At 41.0% G+C, this 19,497-nt stretch overlaps 1 protein-coding gene across 1 annotated transcript; it reads right to left on the bottom strand.

Annotated features, from left to right (window-relative positions):
* Positions 1-4,625: 4,625 nt before the first annotated feature.
* On the bottom strand, positions 4,626-17,429 carry prdx3 (peroxiredoxin 3). The gene is made up of 8 exons (XM_080849461.1): positions 17,411-17,429; positions 15,807-15,888; positions 15,291-15,390; positions 14,999-15,140; positions 14,021-14,156; positions 6,284-6,387; positions 5,297-5,462; positions 4,626-4,938 (listed from the first exon to the last, which is right to left on the bottom strand). Exons 2-8 carry the CDS (start codon positions 15,840-15,842, stop codon positions 4,888-4,890), a joined length of 735 nt encoding a protein of 244 aa, XP_080705587.1. The 5' UTR covers positions 15,843-15,888; positions 17,411-17,429; the 3' UTR covers positions 4,626-4,887.
* Between the last annotated feature and the right edge of the window lie 2,068 nt (positions 17,430-19,497).

Here is a 19,497-nt window from a genome sequence, read left to right as displayed (position 1 = left end):
GAGAACCCGTTGGTGATTGCGTTCACGTCAACTCTACAGACATCCTCGGATTAAAATAATTATGATAATAATAAATACGAGAATATTTGTATCATTAACAATTACGTTTCACATTTATAGTCACAATTATACGAGGTAGTGTTTATTGTTACACTAGGTCTATGCTCGTAGCTTGACTGTTCTCTCCCTTGTACGTCACTTTGGACAAAGGCCGCGTCTGCTAGGAGACTGATTGTGAATGACATGAACACTGCAAATGTAAGTGAATAAATAAATAAACACTAAGCTCAATCTCTAAGACTTAAGGCATGCATTTATTGCAATTTATACTACTACTGGTGTCCAGTCTTCACCCCTATGGTGGCCATTTCGAACGACAGGACGGACTACAATTTATACTCATACTTGGGACCAGTCTTCACACCTATGGTGCCTATTTTTCGATAAAAAAAAGAAAGTGACTGCTTAAATGTGTTTTACGGACTTCGGACGTTCAACGTTATACAATATCTCCACCTTATTAATGAACACCTGTTACGGGATGGATTCGGGAGATTGCGACAGCACACGTTTCTAAAATTGCGTCTCCTAATAAGGAGCTGGCAGGGCGTGTATGTATGCAAATCCACTTTCACGAGAACGCGCATCAATCTAAGAAGCTAATCGGAAGGAACCCAGCTGAGAAGACTTCGGCTGCTTATGAACACATTTTCAAGCATGCGGGAATGCAGCGGAAGCGTTTCTATTACGTTGTTTTTGCGAAGTCGTGTAAGAAACATTTCTGAAGAATTACAGAAAAAGGTCGAGAATGAGGCCCAATATGAGGAGACAACAAAGAGGAACACAAGCTGTAAAATTTGTATTTATTTTATTATTTAATTTCTATAAAAAGGCTTTATAAGGTACACTCAGTGGTGGTCCGTCAGGGCCTTCAAGGCCTTCTCTGCTGGCCTAAACATCATCAGAAGATAAATGTAATAAAATACATTTAATTTTAATATTTTCTTTTCATAAATATGTATTAAATTATTCCCCATAGTCCATTATCTTCATTTCATAGCTCCCAGCGTTGTTAATTTATGTTAGAGCTTTCATCCAATCATATTTCAGCTATCATGTGTTGCCACGCTCCTAGAAATCTTCCCCGAGAACAGAAATCTTCCCTGAGGCCTTCAGAATTCACATTGAAGGCCCGTGTACATCTGATTGGTTATCACAACTGGCTGTTTCAGTTCATTTAAGTTGAATGAACTGAAACAGACAGTTGTGACAACCAATCAGATTTCGAGTTGGCGACACTGGGCCTTCTAGAAGGCCCGAAAGATTTCTTTCCTCGCTTTGAACGTGACACGTAAACGTCCTTTGATTGGATACTGAGGCAGACCGGTGCAGTGCTTCAGTGCTCAGTTTAGCTGGCTAAACGACGTACATCGGTTTCAATGCTTATTATGCTAGTTGTTTCAATTGGTAAGACTAAATATAATTACATTAACCAACTCAAATAAACTAGTTTACACCAACTTGACAATTCCAGTTTTTGATACAATTACAACGCCATTTTCAAGACGGAACTTTCAAGAAAAACTGGATATCGTGAGGATGGGACGTTTAATGAAACTGCTTTGCAGGTGGGACAATGCGATGTTTAGTGGACAAACTTGTTAAAGCTCACATAGGCTACTTTCGGTGGACTTAATAAAACTTTGTAGACTAATCCCTGAAAATCGCCTTTTATTTTTAAGTTGTGACAGTAATATCCAAGCGATCATTTAACTGAGAGTTTACTACTCTTAATGTATTGTTAATACGGGTGTATTGATTTTAAATGCTCCGGAAATATTAATAAAGTCTGTTGTACTCGACTATGTTAAGGTGATGCAATGCTCACTTATACTGCCTTTCTGTATAAATATAATGGTTCGAGAGCCATGGCGTCATAATGATGGTATTAGGAGGTGGATTCACTCAGTTTAACATCGTGTGGGACATCGCTGAAGGCCTAGTCGTGAAATGCACGGACCGCCACTGGGTACACTTTATGCTATCCTACACAGGTTCGTCTAAGCAAATATTTCCAGTCTTACTTTCTGACTGCACAACTCTAGCGTAAAACATGAAATTGCATCATGGTGCTTTCAATACATTTAGTGCAAAATATTTGTGGGAGAATATTTCACGTTTTCGTTTCGGCTTTTTTTCTGTCCCTAGTGTCCCTTTAGGTTTCATCTATGAGTTATAAAAGAAGGGAATTGGGAAGATGAGCATCAAGCGGAAGGTAGACCCAGAATTTAAAAGAAGGGACATAAGATAGCTGAGGAAGAGCTGGAAATAAGCATTGAAGAGAAGAAGACGGGGCTCCAGGTGTTGTGGGATGTTCAAGAGCTGGCACATTTGTGATAGGGCAGGAAGGATTAGAAAGCACAGAAGAAGGGAGGCAAGGCATTTCCTAAATGGAATTGAGTGTTTCAGGTCATTGGGTCACTGTTCCTACGCATGAACATAGGCATGGACAGGAGCTAGGGTTCGCTTTGGTCACATACAGTGCCGCTTGAAAGTATGTGAACCCCTTGAGCAGTTAAGAGTTTTCTGTTGTTTTACCATGATTTTTCTATTTTCCATAGAAAAAATGTCAGGTTTATGTTTATCAATTGCATGTACTTGTTTAGAGGGGATTGTGTGAGTAGCCAAAAAAACTACATGAAACATGGTATTAGTGTATGTGCAAAAGTAAGTGAACCCCCATCTGCATTGGTGAAGTTGGTAAATGCCAGTCTACTGCACCCAACTACTAGATACATGCACTCTAGCATTAGGTGATATATAAGGGACTGCAAGGCTAGTCTGTTTTGTGCCTGTTCCTCAGTCTGACTCCCAGTCATTACATTACATTTACATTTAGTCATTTAGCAGACGCTTTTGTCCAAAGCGACGTACAAGGGAGAACAATCAAGCTAAGAGCATTAAAAAACCTGGTGTAACAATAAATATTGCTTATAAAACGACATAGAAAGAATAAAGAAAGAAGTGCGGGCCTGTTGCTGCTTAAGTGCAGGTTGAGCCAAGGTGCCAGTTTAGGAAGAGAGGTGCTCTTTGAAGAGTTGGGTCTTCAAGAGTTTCTTAAAGGTAGGGAGGGACGCTCCTGCTCTGGTAGTGCTAGGCAGGTCGTTCCACCAACGTGGAACTACAACTGAGAATAGTCTGGATTGCCTTGCTTGCACTGGGGGCAGTGCCAGACGACGCTCACTGGATGAGCGCAGCGTCCTGGGTGTGACATTTGCCCTTACAAGAGCATTTAGGTAGGTGGGAGCAGACCCAGTAAGCACTTTGTAGGCAAGCATAAGTGACTTGAATTTGATGCGAGCAGCTACTGGCAGCCAGTGGAGCTCAGTGAGTAGCGGGGTGACATGTGCCCTCTTTGGTTGGTTGAACACCAGGCGCGCCGCTGCGTTCTGGATCATCTGTAGTGGTTTTACCACGCATGCCGGCAGGCCCGTTAGGAGGGCGTTGCAGTAGTCGAGGCGGGAACCCACCAAGGTTTGCACCAGGAGCTGGGTGGCATACTGGGTTAGGTACGGCCTGATTTTGCGGATGTTGTAAAGCGCAAAGCGGCATGACCTCGCGACAGAGGCAATGTGGGCTGTGAAGCAGCCAGGGCAGTCAGGCATCAATGAGCTGATTTCATGTTTTAATTCTGCACATACCTCAGTCCTAGACACTATTGCACCTGTAAAGGAGTGCTGACCACAACCTCGTTCCCACCCCTGGTTTAATGACAATACACATGCTTAGAGGTTATTTACTACATATCCACTTCCAGTTAAACAAAAAATGATGGTGGTCCAGACCAGAACTAAAATCCACTGGTGGATATATATACACTTCAGTGTTCAGGTAGCAGAGAAAATATGCACTTCGGGCATTACCACCTCAAACATGCATTCATTTCTGCTGCCTGCATGGTGTGTCCATTATCCCTTACATATTCTGCACTGTATATCAGGTCTGAGGTGTTTTTGTTTTGAAAACCAACTAAACCAACTGTGATTAAACACTTCAATGACAAATGAAGGAGTGCCACTGGTGACACCACATGCTCCACATGAACAGAATGCAGACATAATGACAAGGCCTAGGACAGACTTGATTGGGTTTACCCAACCAGTAAATCAATCCATGGTGGAACTGATGATGAAGGCCTTTAATATTTTAGACTGGAGTACGAATTGATGAAGAGTAATGGTGTCCAGACAGGGATAGTTGTTCAATCCACTTGAGGCTTCAGTAACATCAGCATGGTAATTAGAAGGGGTTTGCTTTTAAATATTACATCTCATACTAATTGAATTCAAACCCTTCAGCCACTCTTTTTGTTTTATAAAAAATAAAATAATACTTAAGGTAATACAGATCACTGAAAACCCTGACAAATGCTCTGGCTCTGATGAAGCTCTAGATTCCTATACTGTGCATGTCTGACAGAAATGAACAAGCCAACACTGCTTACATTGCCTATTCGTGACTACAAGTCTAATTAAGGTGACCTTTGAGAGACGCAATATCTTGGCAGTCGTTAAGAACCACCACATCCAAAATCAATTAAAGAACTAGATGATCAGACACAAATCTGAGATTGAGGATTTTATTTTGTGGAGATCAACAAACAACTAACATACTTTTGCACTAATCAGAATGTATACAATGTCATTTCCAATGGCTTCAGGATTCCAGGAATCCAATCCCACAGGTTAGTCTATGTAAATTCAAGCTTCATTCAACTTTTTCTTGCAGCTTATGTTGTAGGGCCAGACCAAGACTTTATTTTCAGTTTACACCATTTCATGACCACCATTTTTGGAATGATCACTGTCTATCAGCTTAAAAGTTGGCTTAGTTAACCGTTTCAAAGTACTCCTTCGATCCTTCAGGTGTTGGTTTGATCTAGAAGGGGAACAAAAAACTATTAATATTCATTCATAGCAATCTTCGTCGATATATGAAGATGAAACTGTTCTGGAAAAAAAAGGTTGTATGATTTATGAACATATTTAGTCTATATTGTACAGTCACAAGAACAGTTCATACAGATTGGAAATATCACTGTTTCATTAAAGTAATACATTAGGTAAACAAATACATACCAAACATGTGGGGCCTCAAATTCCAGAACCAAGTGGTACTCTCAATACTACATATGTTTTTGAGTTAGACACTGAACTTGAGATGTGTATGTCGAGGAGCCTTTCCATATACATGCATACAAAGCAAAAGAGTAAAGCTGTAGAGATGTAGGACTAACCGTGGGGGATTCTGGTTTCCAGCTGGCAGGGCACACTTCACCGTGTGTCTCCACAAACTGGAAGGCTTTCACCAGGCGAAGAGTTTCCTCTACACAGCGTCCCACGGGTAGGTCATTCACACTCATGTGTCTCACCACTCCATTCGTATCAATGATGAACAGACCTCTTACAAACAAACAAAGAAAGGAATAAATCACTACATTTTGTTTTAGCAATAAAACAATATTTTTCAAATCATTACACAGGAATCCTGCAGCCGTCATGAATCGAACCAATATCTATACAGCTTTTAAAATCATTGGCATGTTTCTTGTTGAAATACACCTGTAATGTCCATGCACCCACAGTTGTATCGGTCCTACACATGGTCATTTGAGTTAATCTTAGACTGTTATTGTTTCCCTTCAATAAAATGCATTCAGAAATAATTTCTGCACATTTTCGCTACCTTTTGAGTTTTGTCAAGTGCTATTTCTTGCTTAAAATCATCTTTTCACCTATACATTACCTTTAGCTGTAATAACAACAACAACAATAATAATAATAATCAACCTCTACTTTAGAAAAGAAAAGATTTGTGACAGGTTTGTTGTAAAACACGAGTGGTATCTGCAAATCTTCAGGAAAAAAAAGGGGTTTCATTAAGAAATCAGAGAAATATGTTGAAAAAAGTGGAATATGGAAAGCAATCTCTCCAGAATGACATTTTTTGTACAATGGTTACAAGACATGGGGGACAGTTTGGACAATACATCCAATACAAAAAAAAGTGTATGGGATTAGAATTTGCGAACTGCACCTATTTATCTGCAGTTATAAACATCGATACCGATAGATCTGCAATTATTTTATTTTAGCAAATAACATTGGCATGCTGATTTATCGATTGTATTTTAGGGGGCACAAAAATAATGTAGATTTCCCTTCACCTGTCCCTTTTGTAGACCTTTTTAGAATAGGAATGGAACTGAGCCTCAGTGTCTTACCTCAGTGCGATTCCTGCGCCCTCTAGAAGAACGCCATAGTCTTGAGAAATCTGCTTGTTGAGGTCCGACAGAAGGGGGATGTGAATGTTACCAAGACCTCCAGTCTACAAAATAAACATAAATGGATCAATGGTACACTTCTTAGGAATTAATTCTCTCATTGCAGTGCTATATCTACTAAAAGAGGTGGGGAAGATTACAAGGTTCAATTATTTTCTGGTCCGGTCGTCCAGGGCAAGTAATGAAAGAAAACCTGTCAAGTAAAAAATTCCAAGGACTTGCTCAAAGAAGAAGTGCACGATCTGAATTTCCAATATGGAAACTGAACATTTCTTGGCATAACTACAAGCTAAATTTCAACACAAAGGACTAGGTTTAACAGAAGGTTAAGTCATGCTTGGTGGTCAAAAGTAGGTACACCAAGTTTCAAATTTAAATAAAGCAGCTCTAACGCAGATAGCATCAATGATAATGCTTCTACGGAATTCAAGTGTACAGTGCCACTTGAAAGTATGTGTACCCCTTGAGCACTAAGAGTTTTCTGCTGTTTTACCATGATTTTTCATTTTTTTCATCACCAATTTTCCATAGATGAAATGTCAGGTTTATGTTTATCATTTGCATGTACTTGTTTGGAGGGAATTGTTTGAGTAGCCAAAACTACATGAAACATGGAATTAGTCCATTACAAAAGTAAGTGAACCCCCAGCTAAATTGGTAAAGTCAAGCAGGTAACAGATTCGGTGAAACTTATTTGGGTGCTTAATTAGTCAATTAAGCAAACCCATCAACTGAGACATCCTTAGGGAAAGGTTTGGGCAACACAGATTAAAAGAGAGAGGAAACCAACCAAACTACTGTAGTGCCAAGGTGTACCCACAGAGATCAACAATGCCGAGAGGAAACGAGATATCCGAGAACATCAGGAAGAAGGTACTGACAGCCCATCAGTCTTGGGAAAGCTATAAGACCATCTCCAAAAGATTCCAGCTCCATCCATCCATCCAAGACAAATTATTTAGAAATGGAGGGCATTCAAAATGACCGCATCTCTGCCTTGAGGTGGACGCCGATCAAGACCATCACCAAGAAGCACCAGAAGAAGAATAAATCAGGTAAGTGTCAACCCACACATCACCTCTAAAGAGTTTCGGACCTCTCTGGCAGCATCTGGGGTAAATGTACATGGGTCTACAATCAGACGAAAATTGTTGGTTTTGTTGGGGTTCACATACTTTCAAGTGGCACTGTATGTACAGTATGTATCAAGTTTTGTTTTACTTGCTCTTATGAATTTTTGAAAGATTTCGGGGGGTATGGGAATTTAACACGATGATAATGAAGAGTTTACGAACTGAAGCGTTTGAGAACGTAAGACACAGTGGCAAAAGCAGAAGCTGGCGGAAGCAGGGTTCGCAGTCGCATCCTGAACCTTTGGGATTAAAAGACTTTGTAAGACCACTGAGCTATTTGTGAAAGTGAGTAAACAAAATACCAAGGATTTGAGACAAAGGAATATACATTGATTCCACAGTTTAGATATTTGATGTATGTCTTTTGCTAAATGACACACATATTGAAAACTGAAGATATGAGATATCCACTTGGATTTGTAAATTGGGAAAATGGGAATTAGCTCATGATCTTTATGAACATTAAGTGCTTATTACTTTCAACATGCAATTAGAACCAGTCAATCCACTTCTACAGCCATTGTTTATCTGACAAGACCACAACAGTCTCTTGATCAATATTACTCTCAACTACAGTTATAAACCCCTTCTCCGCCCAGCCTTTGGTATGGCAGATAACACATCCATTCTTCTCCTCCTACAGCCAACGTCTTACACAGGGGAAAACAGTTTGGAACGCTGGAGTGAGGAATCTATTGCCACTCTCCAGAACTGCTTTGAAAAACACACTGACAGGAGTTTGGTGCTGCAGCTGATGGGGACATTGATGAACACACACACTCTGTCTCAGCCTATATTTCCAAGTGCATTGATGACATCTGCCCGAAAGTCAATGTTAAGACTTTCCAGCCAAAAGCCTTGGGTTATCGGATGAGCTCAACACCTTTTACACATGGTTTGAGGTGAGCAACACCATCCCTATGGCAACATTAGCCGAGGATCAGGATGTCTGCATTCTGTCCCTATCTGCAAGCAGACATGAGGAGAGCTTTTAAAAGTAAACCCTTGGAAGTCACCAGGGCCAGATGGCATTCAAGTCCGTGTCCTCAGAGTGTACCCCAACCAGCTTGGGGAGGTATTTAACTTTATTTCCAACCTCTCCCTGAACCAGGCTGCAGTCCCCAACTGCCTCAAACAAACAATACCCATGTCAAAGAAATCTCCCATAACCTGGCTGAACAACTCCTGTCCCTGTAGCACTGACCTCCATCATTATGAAGTGCTTTGAGCGATTTGCCAGAACCCACATCTGCTCCTCCCTTCCTGTGACCTTGGATCCTCTCCCATGTGCATACCGCCCCAACAGATCCACAGATGACATCATTGCCCTGACAGTGCACAGCGCCCTCTCCCACCTAGATAAGGGCAACACTGCTGTTCAAAGATTACAGCTCAGCATTCAACACAACTCTGCAAACTAAGCTCGTTCGCAAGCTCAGGATCCTGGGTCTCAACAACTTTCTCTGTAACTGGAACCTGGGCTTCCTGACAGGCAGACCCCAGGTGGTGAGAATGGGTAACCCCTCCACTTCTGTACTGACCCTGAACACTGGACCCCCTCAGGGCTGCATACTTACGCAGTCCCCTCATATACGGCCTGCTCACACAACTGTGTGGCCTAGCGCAGTTCCAAAGTCATCATTAAGTTTGTAGACGACGCCACCATCCTGGGTCTCATCTCCAACCATACCTACAGAGAGGAGGTCAGTGTCTGGGCAGCATGGTGTCAGGACAATGCCCCCATTCACATTGATAGAGCTGAAGTGGAGAGAGTGTCCTGCTTCAAGTTCCTCTGTGTGTTCATCAATGATGACCTCTCCTGGACCAGACAAACTGGCACGACAGTCAACTGCCCAAAAGCACCTATACTTCCTGAGGAGTTTGGCATGTCTCCCAAAATCCACAGACTTTTACAGATGCACCGTTGACAGCAGTCTCACTGGCTGCAATCACTACTTGGTATGGCAGCTGCACCGCTGCTGATGGCCTGGCCCTCCAGAGGATGGTGAAGTCAGTGGAGCGCATCATTGGCCATTACCTCCCCTCCGTGGAGGGCCTCTACCACACACGATGCCTAAGGAAAGCATGGAAGATCAAAGCAGACTACAGCCACCCAAGCTATGGACTGTTCACGCTGCTGCCATCAAGGAGACGTTAGTGGAGCATCCAAACACAGACCACCAGATTCGCAAACAGTTTTTTTCTCCCAGACCATCAGGTCAGTCAGTGACCACATGTTTGCGATCACGTCCTGCATGCTCTAGTCACTTCCTTTGTACATCACCACAATTGAATGTACATAGCCATTGGGTCTTTTACAGGTTATATTTATAACAATATTATAAAGGTCCTCAGAATGTCCTAAAAGGTTCCATTGATTTAAATGGGCCACCCCAACGTTTGGATGTCTGATATTTCTTTATATTGACCACTGTGAAAAATGTATGACCACTGTCATTTGCAAGGGGTTTGTATTTCTAATTCACATCATTCCACAGTAGTCCGGTCATTTAATGTAACGGAAAGTCATTGTTACTTGAAGTCAGCAGGTAATGGGTTGCTTAGCAAAAACATTTTTTTCTTAGCGGAAATCACAAAACAGCAACAAAATCATTAAACAGAGGTAAAATAGAGGTCAAATAAATCCCTTCAGGACGACACAAGTCCTGTTCGTCCTGTTAGGATTTATCTTTTGATAATGACCACCTGACTATATATTATCCCTTACATATTACCCTTTAGTATTTATTGTTACACCAGGGTTCTAATGCTCGTAGCTTGACTGTTCTCTCCCTTGTACCTCGCTTTGGACAAAAGCATCTGCTAAAAGACTAAATGTAAATGTTATCCTCGTCAATATACCCCTCATCTTTACCGGCTCTGGAACTGCTGCTAGCGCTTCACTTTTTGCCTCTTTTTCTACTACTTTACTGTGACTAATAATTTTATTTTTTGTTTTTGTTTATATTATGCCTACTATGTAGTTGCTTTCTGCGTAGCAGTCGGGTGGGAATACGCAAAACCTGTTACTTTATCGTTATGGAGTGTGAATGAAAATTTGTTATCATCCCATGTTGTTTTCACCTGATACATTAAACGGAATTGTATGTATAAGGGGGAGAGCTTTACCTGGCCGATTTACTGTGCTGTGCGTATGTCGTAGGGCAAAATCTATTTATAAACTGGGGAAATGATGGTAAAAAGTATAACAACTAGACGTAACGCAACAACTAGACGTAACGCAACAACTAGACGTAACGCAAAGCATTACAAAATATGACCGCCGAACTGTTCAGTAGGTTTTGGCATAGAATGAGTCATGGTTGTCTTGGTGTGTTTGTGTGTTTTTATGTGTTTTGTGTGTGTTAATTGGTTTGTGTTTCATTTTTATGTATTAAAGGAATTATTTGTGATAGATTTTGATGATTTGGTTATGTAATGTTTTGTGTAATACTTTTTTGTGGATTGTTTTGGTATATTTTTCTTTTGCAATGTAGTTTGTTAAAACAGGTCACATAAAGAGGTGTGGATACAAAGTGAAGTTTCCAACCACCAACAGGTGGCGCTATAGGTGATATCAGTCAGGCATATGTATGCGTTCGGGCCGGATCCAGCGTCCACCCTAAGACATTTTCTCTGGATCAAACAATGAACTCAAGAGTTATAAGAGACTTTGTGTTTTGTGGCAAGCACTGGCAAGTTGGCAAAGTTTGAGGGTCTGCCACGCCCACACCTTCCGACTAATGAGAAAATCTTCTATAACTTTTAGGGTGGCTTTACACGACAACGCTCCCGGGTGAAAACGACAAAATATTTTATCAGATGTGCCTTTCGTTTAGATGGCGACAGCGTTTTGGGGGCTTAAAAACGCAAAAAAATGAACCCACCCTCCAGAGTGGAAATCTTAAAAACGCTCCACCGTTGCGTTCCCGTCTAAAGGGTTGAAAACGCAAAAGTGTGCTCTGAGCTGCTCACGCTGGCTATCCTGGCATACGCGTTGACATCATATCCATGTGCAGTACAGCCACACAACAACAAACATGTCGGATTATTTCCATCACTCGGAGATTCAAGCTGCCTTGATATCCAGGAGTCATTTCAGCAAATAAGCCGAGTAATCACAGATAAAACAGAACAGAGAAGGCGCATTAATTACACTAGGTCTCGTAGCTAGACTGTTCTATCCCTTGTAGCCTACGTCGCTTTGGCCAAAGGCGTCTGCTAAATGACTAAATGTAAATGTACACGAACACTGCAAATGTAAGTGAATTAATAAATAAATACGCTCCCAATCGCGTTAAAATAGCCATAGTGGAATAGAATGGACACATATACATCCTGCAGTACCTCCACGTCTGCACCGGTTAAGTTCAATTTCACACACTTTTGCGTCACCGTCTGCATGCAGATTTCCACCCAAAGACTCTCGTCTAAACGCGAAATTAAAAGTGGGAACGCAACGCCACTTTTGCGGTTTGTGTTCAGATCGTTGTCGTGTAAAGCTAGCCTTAGTCGCCCATGGCTGAAGAGTAACCTAACCACATTTCAAGGCGTTATCATTAAATTTGTCGGAGGAGTTTGATCAGATGCGAGGTGTGCAAACGCCGTCAAAACATCTTCCACTCAAAATGGCCGACTTCCTGTGGACCTGCCACCATGGTGTCAAGAGACTTTTTGGTGCGTCCAAGCATGATGAAGACGTGTACCGAATTCCGTCAAGCTACGCCAAAATAATCCCAATGCGCAGGGTTTTTTGCAATGTTCTAGGGGGCGCTACAGAGCCATTTTGCTCCATCCATGGACAAAAACTCTACCGAAGATGGACGGTTACAGGCTTGATGTCCCTGGCAAATTTGGTAATTTTTCGAGCACTTTGACATATATGCGATTGAGTTATAAGAGACTTTGTGTTTTGTGGCAAGCACTGGCAAGTTGGCAAAGTTTGAGGGTCTGCCACGCCCACACCTTCCGACTAATGAGAAAATCTTATATAACTTTAAGTCGCCCATGGCTGAAGAGTAACCTGACCACATTTAAAGGCGTTACCATTGAATCTGTCGGAGGAGTTCGATCAGATGCGAGGTGTGCAAACGCCGTCAAAACGCATCTTCCACTCAAAATGGCCGACTTCCTGTGGACCTGCCACCTTGGCGTCAAGAGACTTTTTGGTGCGTCCAAGCTTGATGAAGACGTGTACCGAATTCCGTCAAGCTACGCCAAAATAACCCCAACCCTAACCCTAACCCTAACCCTAGATCAATTTATTGCATGCCCCCACGGAATTCCACGAAACTTAACGTGCAATCAGAAGGTGTCATAATGATCCCACACCTCCGATTTCGTGCAGTTCTGACCTTGTCAACTTACAATTAACATTTTTTACAACACTCCATTTTTGCTTTTTCATTTGTTACTAGGTGGCGCTATACATGAAATAAGTGGTAGTGGAATGGTTGACGTGGCCTCTTAAGAGCAACATACAAAAAAAATGTGGTCCTCCTAGGCCCTACGGTTTTCGACTTATTCACAGAAAACTGAATCGCCCCACCCTCTTTAAAAGGGGTCCAGTCCGACGGAGGTGCAACGAATCAAAACGAAAATCAATGGTTCCACGCTAATCTAGTGGGGCTACATGCCCACCAAATTTCGTGCACCCCGGTATTTCAGTGTCCCAGGAATCGTTGACAGAAAATCGGCAAACAGGAAAAAAAAACAAAAAACAGAAAAACCAGGAAAAAAAAAAAACTCTGACTAAACCTATATGACCGTCGCGTGGTGGTCATAATAATATGAATAACAATCATAAATATAGCCGTAAGCTGCAATGAACTTCCAAGTTCCAAGCAGGGGCAGCCATTGAGAACTGTCGATGGTCATTGAGGTAAATGAGACTGTAAGCCACAGACCTTTGAGAATTGAGAGTTTTGGATTTGGAAAGATTCCAAAGACTGAGACAGTGGGGGAACCTTCGGATTACAAGACAAACAACTTCCCACTGACCCACTGGGAAAGACTAAATGTACTTGAAAATCCACTATTCCTAATCCCTATTACTATCTTCTACCACAACTATCCACAGATTGCATACATTTTAGAGTTTAGATACTCATGTTGAATTGATGGTTTTTGCTCAATTTAATGCATATAAGAGATTTGGCACTGAACATTGGGGATATAGACTTTGAGGTGAGGTCCCTGGTCATCCCCGTGTTGAATCTACTGGGATAAGAAGCACCAACTTTGGTAATTACAGACATTTCAGAAAATCTCAAAAAGGAGGCTATAATAATCCCACTGATGCAGCAGAGTGGTTGACCTTGCAACAGCCAAATTCACCCACTCAAACTGTTGAACATTTGAACAACACAGAACTTGATGTAATTGTTGATGCAAATTGTTTTCTGCAATTTTATTCACAGTTAATCAATAGAATATGCAGCATGAAGCAAAAAGCTGACCCTAATATGACACAACTTGGTATGTCCCTGTTTACACTGAATCTCTTGCCATACACAGGGTTGAACACAAAGGGCATTAACTGTACCTTTCTTGAAGTATTGGTCCAGGCCAGGTGAGTGAAATGGGAATCCACAGATACACCAACAACCTCACAGTTGATGTCATGGAACTCATTGGCCTTGTCACTGAAGGAGATGATCTCAGTCGGGCACACAAACGTGCTGGACACATAAAAAGACAAAAAGAGCTAACAACGGATGTTCACAGTTCATTCAAAACCAACACATTTAATATAGTTCACAGTTTCAACATCAGCCATTAGGTGTCTCTATAACAAGCAACGGCAGGTTTTCCTCCATTTCTCTGGCATTGTGTAGTACATGTTGAAAAAAAATGTCACCTTCAAAACAGTACACAACATTTCCAAAATTCTTACTGTCCTTTCACCTGGTGAAAAAGTGGAATGATTGGAACCTTGGCCACATGGTGCAGTTCACACATGCTACTGGGAGCCCAGTGATTGTGGATTGTGGCTAAACGTGTTTTTTTTACTATTGGGATTTGTTATGTGGGGTGCTCTGTGGTTCCATTCACCATTTGTATTACTAGGGGTTCAATTGGGGTTCAATTGGGATTTCTTATGTGTGTGTGTGTGGGGGGGGGCAAACGTCAGTCAGGCCCACTGTCTGGCCATCATCTGCCAATGGCCTAGATCGCATGCCTACTTTAGAGACGGCTGTTTATGCCCTGGTGCTGACACCTGATGAAGCCCCAAATCTACCCACTCAGCTCTGGATCCAAGGACCAAAATGAACTGTCAGTGAAAACAAAAAAAACACTGTCACAGCCTGACTGACAGATGAGATGACTGGCATAACTTCAATTTTGGTCATTCAGAAAGGGTGTTCAGTACAGGGGTAGGAAATTGTAATAGCTCTCCGTTCCTCACTGAAGCCTCAGAATGTTGACAGACTTTTTGTTCTTAGCACACACCTTGGAGCAGTAAGCTGCCCAAAAATGGACAATGTTCATTAAGCATCATGTTGTCATTAAACATACTTACAAGTCGAGCGGGTAGAAGAAAAGCACAAGGTATTTTCCTTTGTAGTCATCTAGGCTGATCTCTTTAAACTCGCCTTGGTGGACAGCAGTGCCTTTGAAATGAGGAGCATGTTGGGTAACCGCAGCGGCACACCTAGTGCAAGCTTTGTGTATGAAGATAAAGAAAGAAAACAGTAAAGTTAGTCATAATGAATTACGCAATTAGGAAGGATACAGCAGACTGCTGTTTGCTAAAAGAGTAAATCGCTGGCTAGGTTTCTTCAGTTATACATTTCCTTGTGAAGCCAACTTACTGGTTGAAAAATTCTTAGTGTGATTTGTTGACACCCCGCCCGCAGCAATTCCAGTCTGTGAGGATGCTGCTCGAATCCCACTGACTGCAAGGCGCTTCACCTAAAAACAGTGTTTCTTATAATTAGCCGGAAAATGCGTCCAGATAACAACCTTAAACTAAGTAACGTGACCTAACGCCACTGCTGTCAAGGTGAGTCAAACGTTAGTAAAGGCCTACGAATGTCTGACAACTCATCTAACATTAGATTGGCATAAGTTAGCTAGGTTGGGTCAATTTTAAACTCCAGACGAACAGCGAAGTATTTTCTATAACCTACAAACGTGAATGCCTCACATTCAAACGTGTCAAAGCCAAAGTAATGTAACCTTGAGATATGTTGACTCTAAATAACTTCACACAACGCATTGCATAGGAAGATTTTACAATGTCGCTGTCCTTCGGATTACGGTAACCTTAACGCAAGTATTTTTGAAAACTGAACATGAATTTAAAAAGAGCAATTTGATCAAATTACCGAACTGCCAAACACTCTTCCAATATAGGCTGCCATCCTACGGAACGTCGCGTGCAGAGTTTATGATTTAGCAAAGAGTTCTTCTTCTTCTTCTTCTTTTTTTGTTTTATGGCAGTTGGCAAGCAACTTTTAGTGTGCATTACCGCCACCTTCTGTACTGGAGTGTGGATCTGAACACCCTAACTAAATCCTATAAAATAAACCTGTTTTTTTAAGAAAATGAAAAATTTAATTAAAACAAATATCTCCCGAGTTTCTCTGTAAAATGTTAGAAATCTTCAATACCACTTTCTCTTCTTTCAGGAGACTAGTAAGTACCTTTCTCTGCCTTTGATATCTTGGACACACCTCTATTACATGTTCTATGGTCTCTTGACTATCTCCGCAATCACAGAGTCCATCAACATGTTTTTTAATTTTGACTAGAGTGTTATTTAGTCCCATATGTCCAAACCTCATTTTTGACAGGATGTTTTCCTCCTGATTGCTCCTAACAGTACTCCTGCTACCCCCAACTCTTCTTTGAATTTCATAAAAATTCCTTCCTGTTGTTTCATGGTCCCACATGTACTGCCATATATCCCCAACCTTGTCCTTAATAATGCTTTTGATCTCTGTTTTACTGTGACTTTCATTTTTGTCTACATCATGTTTTAGTGCTGCCTGTTTAGCAAATCTATCAGCCATTTCGTTTCCTTTAACTCCCATGTGTGCTGGAACCCACCCAAAGGAAATATTAATTCCTGCCTTCTGCACCCGATTTGCTGACTCCAACACCTCATAAACAATGTCTGGTCTTGATTCAGAGTGCATGTTTTTTATTGAAACTAGAGCTGAACTGGAGTCAGACCATATTGCTACACATTTGAGTCTATTCTCTTCAACCCACATTAACGCTAGTCTTATTGCAGCTAGTTCAGCTGTAAACACAGCCAAGTCATCAGTCATTCTTTTTGTCACTGTTACATCTAACTTTGGGATCACAAAAGCCACCCCAACTTTGTTTCCTATTTTAGATGCATCAGTATACATCTGAATGCTGTTGGGATACTGTAAATTACAGTGTATTTGGACCATGTTTTCATCCACACACTCCCCATTCTCCCTACGCTCTAATAGAGAGAAATCTACTTTCACCTCCTCAAGCATCCATGGAGGAACCCTAGAATATGCAACTGTCGAACTTAATCTCAACTCAGAGATTTCCATTCCCCTAGCAGCTTGCTGTATTGTCCATCCAAAACTTGAACTCTGCTTTTTTTCCTTCTCCTGGCAAGGTAACAACACTTTTTGACATGGGTGATCATTCCTATGCCCCTTAAGGTTGGTCCAATAAACCAATGCCAACTGCTCCCTTCTTAGTCTGTGTGGCATTTCCCCCATCTCTACTTGCATTGCTGCCACAGGAGTGGTCTTAAATGCTCCACAGCACACTCTCAGAGCTTTATATTGGACCATATCCAGCTTCATTAGATGACTCGGAGCATCAGAACCATAAATATAGCACCCATAATCAATCCCAGACCGAATCAAACCTGTGTAAATTGCACTTAATGCAGTCCTGTTTGCCCCCCAATCAACACCCCTCAAAAGCAAAGAGTTCTGTGCAACCAGAGCGTTGTAAAACTACCTGCGCTCGTTCTGCGTGTGACGTAACCAACGTCCTCTCTGGTGTAACCAGCCAAATACCAAACAGTATAGTTTGGCTGATTGGTTCTTTCAGCAACAGTGGAAGTTCTCATAACCCGGAAATACTTGACTGTGATCTTCTATGCCATAGACATCATATATGATGTCTATGTTCTATGCAGAAGCGCGTAGCAGCATAGACATGTATAGGTAGACACCGCCTCCACTGCTTCTCGGTGAAACGCGTCGCCGCCATTTTGGGAAAGGAGCTCTCTGCCGTCAGAGGTCTGTCAGACGTGTCAAACAAGCGCAAGTTGCCAGGAGCTGCGGTTTATCTGGATAAAAATCACGATTACCTTTTACATTTCGCAACCAATTTCATGGAGTATTCAAGGGTTTATGCTCTACGTGAAGTGTGTGAAAAAGATTTGCCTCTACGTTACTTTGAATCTCGCTAGTTTAATCGCCAGTCATACATGTGCATGGGTCTATAATAAACGCTCGTGCATTTTGAAAATACTGAGAAGATCTATAAACTATCGAAATAGTGCTTCTTTAGTTACTACGTATTGACCATCATTAAGAGAAAGAGCATACATCAAATAGTGAGAAACTGGCAGTCAGTGTGTTTTTCATAGTTTAATAGTTCCTTTTCAAGTATGTGCATTTGAACAGTGCAATTGGCAATACACAGTTATTTCACAAATCAACATTAGGCTACAAAAAAAATCTATATATTTCTATAGCAGTAAAAATATACACATCTCAATATATACATAGCCTACACATCTCAATAGTTGAACTGTAATATAAATAACATAGCATATATATAATACAATATAATATAATGACTCAGTATAATGTGCAATGGAATAACATATGATATATATAATATGTGATACAATATAATATATTTTAAGTATAAGTATATATTCATATTATAATATATATATATGTACATTTGTACAATTTGACATAATATACAATCATGCTCCTAACATTTTCAGATCTATGCAGTGCAATTGACACAATATATAATTGTGAAATAACTGTGTATTGCCAATTGCACTGTTCAAGGTTTCTTAATGCACATACTTGAAAAGGAATTAAACTATGAAAAACACACTGACTGCCAGTTTCTCACTATTTGATGTATGCTCTTTCTCTTAATGATGGTCAATACTAGTAACTAAAGAAGCACTATTTCGATAGTTTATAGATCTTCTCAGTATTTTCAAAATGCACGAGTTTTGAAAGAAAAGTGAGCGTTTATCATAGACCCATGCACATGTATGTCTGGCGATTTGACTAGCGAGATTCAAAGTAACGTAGAGGCAAATCTTTTTCACACACTTCACGTAGAGCATAAACCTTTGAATACTCCATGAAATTTGTTGCGAAATGTAAAAGGTTATCGTGATTTTTATCCAGAAAAACCGCAGCTCCTGGCAACTTGCGCTTGTTTGACACGTCTGACAGACCTCTGACGGCAGAGTGCTCCTTTCCCAAAATGGCGGCGACGCGTTTCGCCGAGGCAACGGGCTGAAGCAGTGGAGGCGGTGTCTATCATAGACATGTATATACATGTCTATCATAGACATGTATATACATGTCTATGGTGTCTATCTATACATGTCTATGCGTAGCAGTGTTACGTAATAGGATGTCTATGGTTACTGTAAATGAAACATCCGGTTTTGGCAATAGCGGATGTCTCTGCCATAGACATGTATAGCGCTTTTATTTTGAAAAATCGTAACCGGAAGTTGCCGGAGCTCATTTGACTATAGTTGCTCAAAGAACGCTGCTGACCGAAAACGATTCAAAGCATGTCAATTTATAGTCCGGTCTAACTCCTTTCAATTTTGCTAGTTTATCTGGCTAACAGATGGATACTTTTTTGATCCCGAGGGATATTAAGGTCAATTAATACAAGACGCTCCCTATCAACTATACAAGTGTTGAAAATAAACATAATTACGTACTCATGGTGGTTAGATTATAATTTAAGAGTGCAATATGTAAGGGATAATGTATTGTCCGGAGGTCATTCTACAAAAAT

Source organism: Sprattus sprattus (genome assembly GCF_963457725.1).
Source record: "Sprattus sprattus genome assembly, chromosome: 12".
Lineage (NCBI taxonomy): Eukaryota > Metazoa > Chordata > Actinopteri > Clupeiformes > Clupeidae > Sprattus > Sprattus sprattus.
This window is presented reverse-complemented; position numbering and strand designations above follow the sequence as displayed.